The sequence below is a fragment of the Austrofundulus limnaeus genome, unplaced genomic scaffold (genome assembly GCF_001266775.1).
Source record: "Austrofundulus limnaeus strain Quisiro unplaced genomic scaffold, Austrofundulus_limnaeus-1.0 Scaffold256, whole genome shotgun sequence".
Taxonomy (NCBI): Eukaryota; Metazoa; Chordata; class Actinopteri; order Cyprinodontiformes; family Rivulidae; genus Austrofundulus; species Austrofundulus limnaeus.
The window spans coordinates 14121-16152 of record NW_013952658.1 but is presented as its reverse complement, the minus strand read 5'-3'; the positions used below and the strand labels follow the sequence as shown (position 1 = coordinate 16152).

The window sequence follows — 2032 nt, the reverse complement described above, 5'->3', positions numbered from 1 at the left end:
GTGCTTAAAAGCCTGAATGTAGCCTGAAACTCTCAGACTGAAGAAGTCTCTTGGAGGAGAGACGAAACGTTTCATTAGAGAAGAACCCGTCCAGAAGACATATACAATTTATTTATTTTTTCTTTTTTCTTTAATTTTTTTAGTTTGTGTATTTCTAAACAATATTTTCAAAATGATGCTTTAAGCCTTGCTTTTTGTATTGCATTTTGACAATGTAATTTTAGCATACTTTCTTTTACTTGTTTTGACTACGTTGTTACTAAAATAACTTTTTATAGTTCAAATAATATGGTAAAATAAACTTTTTCTTTCAACTATCTGTGTGTAAATGTGTTTTAGAGTACATGTAAATCGGGGCTACTCTAAAAAAAAACCTGTTGTTTACATAATTTGAATAGCTCCATCCCTTTAAGTAGACTGTTTCAAGATGGTGTCGCGCTTAGCATAACTTGGCCCCATCCTCTTGATGGGGGTTGCCTCTCTAGTAAATTCAGTGTACCTCATTGGACTTTACTGTTTGACTCATTAGCGCCTCTAGTGTTTGGGCAGGGAACTGCATCCACCATCACTGCTCTCAGACAAAGGACAGATGAGTGACAGGACAGGGGCACTTCAGGGGGCCAATCAGATTTCAGCAGGGGCCAATGCCCCTGTGGCCCCGACCCTAGTACCGCCCCTGGTGCAGAACAATCTAGTCCAGGTTTGTAAATGTCTAGTTAGACATTACAAAGTCAGAAAATGTTTAGTTCAAACATTAAAAAAAATGTTACTTTAATCATGGAAATTTCACAGTTTTTTCCCTCTCAAGTTTTTTATTTTTTCAAAAAAGAATTCTTGCAAATTCACAACTTTTGGAGCTCAGAAAATTTCCTTTTTTCTTGAAAATTTCTGAAATTAATCTGAAAATCTTTGGGTGGAGATTTACTCCTTTTGTTTTTCCATCTGAAAAATGGCCCTAATACGCCATCATACCAAACTGGAATTGAACAGGGAACTCAAATAAACCATAATGCTTTTAGTGAAAGCTATTCGAAATGAGTAGGACTTAGCTACTTGAGCCCCACATTCAAACAGCATTTTCTGTTTTCTATTCCATTGATTGATCTTAAGTTAACAGAAGTTGAAAGAGGGGCTAAAGAGGTTAACTGTATATATAGAATTTTTGTTTTGCTTTGTTTTGCTTGCCTGTTCAGTTTAGAGTGACGGATCCTGGCTGGCAGAGGGAGCTATTTTATCCACCGCCAGCTGCAATGGAGGAGCCGGGAGGTGGTCATTAATTTTCAGACACCCCAGTCAAAACTTTAGTTTAAAACAATTTAAAACTAAAAACATAGTTTCCTCATAGTTTCTTCAAATGATGGTGATGATGATTAGCCATGTCTGTGGTGGCCATTTGAAATTTTGACATGGCCACCCAGTTTTCAATAGTGACCTTTCTTATGTCTAAATGCAGCCACACACCAAAAAAAAAGTCAGTAATTCACTTTTTTTTTTTTCTAATTATCTAGCTCACAAGACAGACAGAGTATTTCCAAGTTCCATGCTCTGAACTTTTTTTTGTTGGTGTCATCAAAAATAAAAGGGAAGGACAAAAGGTAAATATAAGAAAAACACATGCGTTTTAAAAAAGATAAAATCTCACCTCATGGATTCCTCCAAACCGAGAGGTTAACCTGCTGAGGAGAGCAGCGCACAAACCGGCTATGTGGACAAAAGGACTCTGACAAAAAGAGACATAAAAGACATGAGACAAGTGCATTCACTTCAGGTTAAGCACCACTTTAGCCTCCTTTTTGTTGTGAGTCACATATGACAGCTTGTTGAAGCTCTTTGAAAACACATCAATAAGAAGAAGGTCTGCAGAGAGTCTTAAAATTCACAGGATGCAGTTCAAATTGGAACTGATGGGATTAAAAGTGGAAGAATTAGAAGTGTGATGCTCCAGTATGAAGTAAGGCCTGCAATGAATCAGAACTACAAGATGCTGCTGCATTGCTGCACAACCACAGGACCTGAGGGGTGTGTGTGTGTG

General features: G+C 37.5%; 1 protein-coding gene across 1 annotated transcript in view; it reads right to left on the bottom strand.

Moving 5' to 3' along the window:
* LOC106526060 (chloride channel protein 2) overlaps positions 1 to 2032 on the bottom strand; it is a gene marked incomplete at both ends in the record, with an annotated part of 63528 nt that overhangs the window by 51816 nt on the left and 9680 nt on the right. Inside the window, 1 exon segment of the mRNA XM_014020520.1 lies at positions 1643 to 1720. Within this exon segment, the coding sequence (XP_013875974.1) occupies positions 1643 to 1720 (78 nt within the window).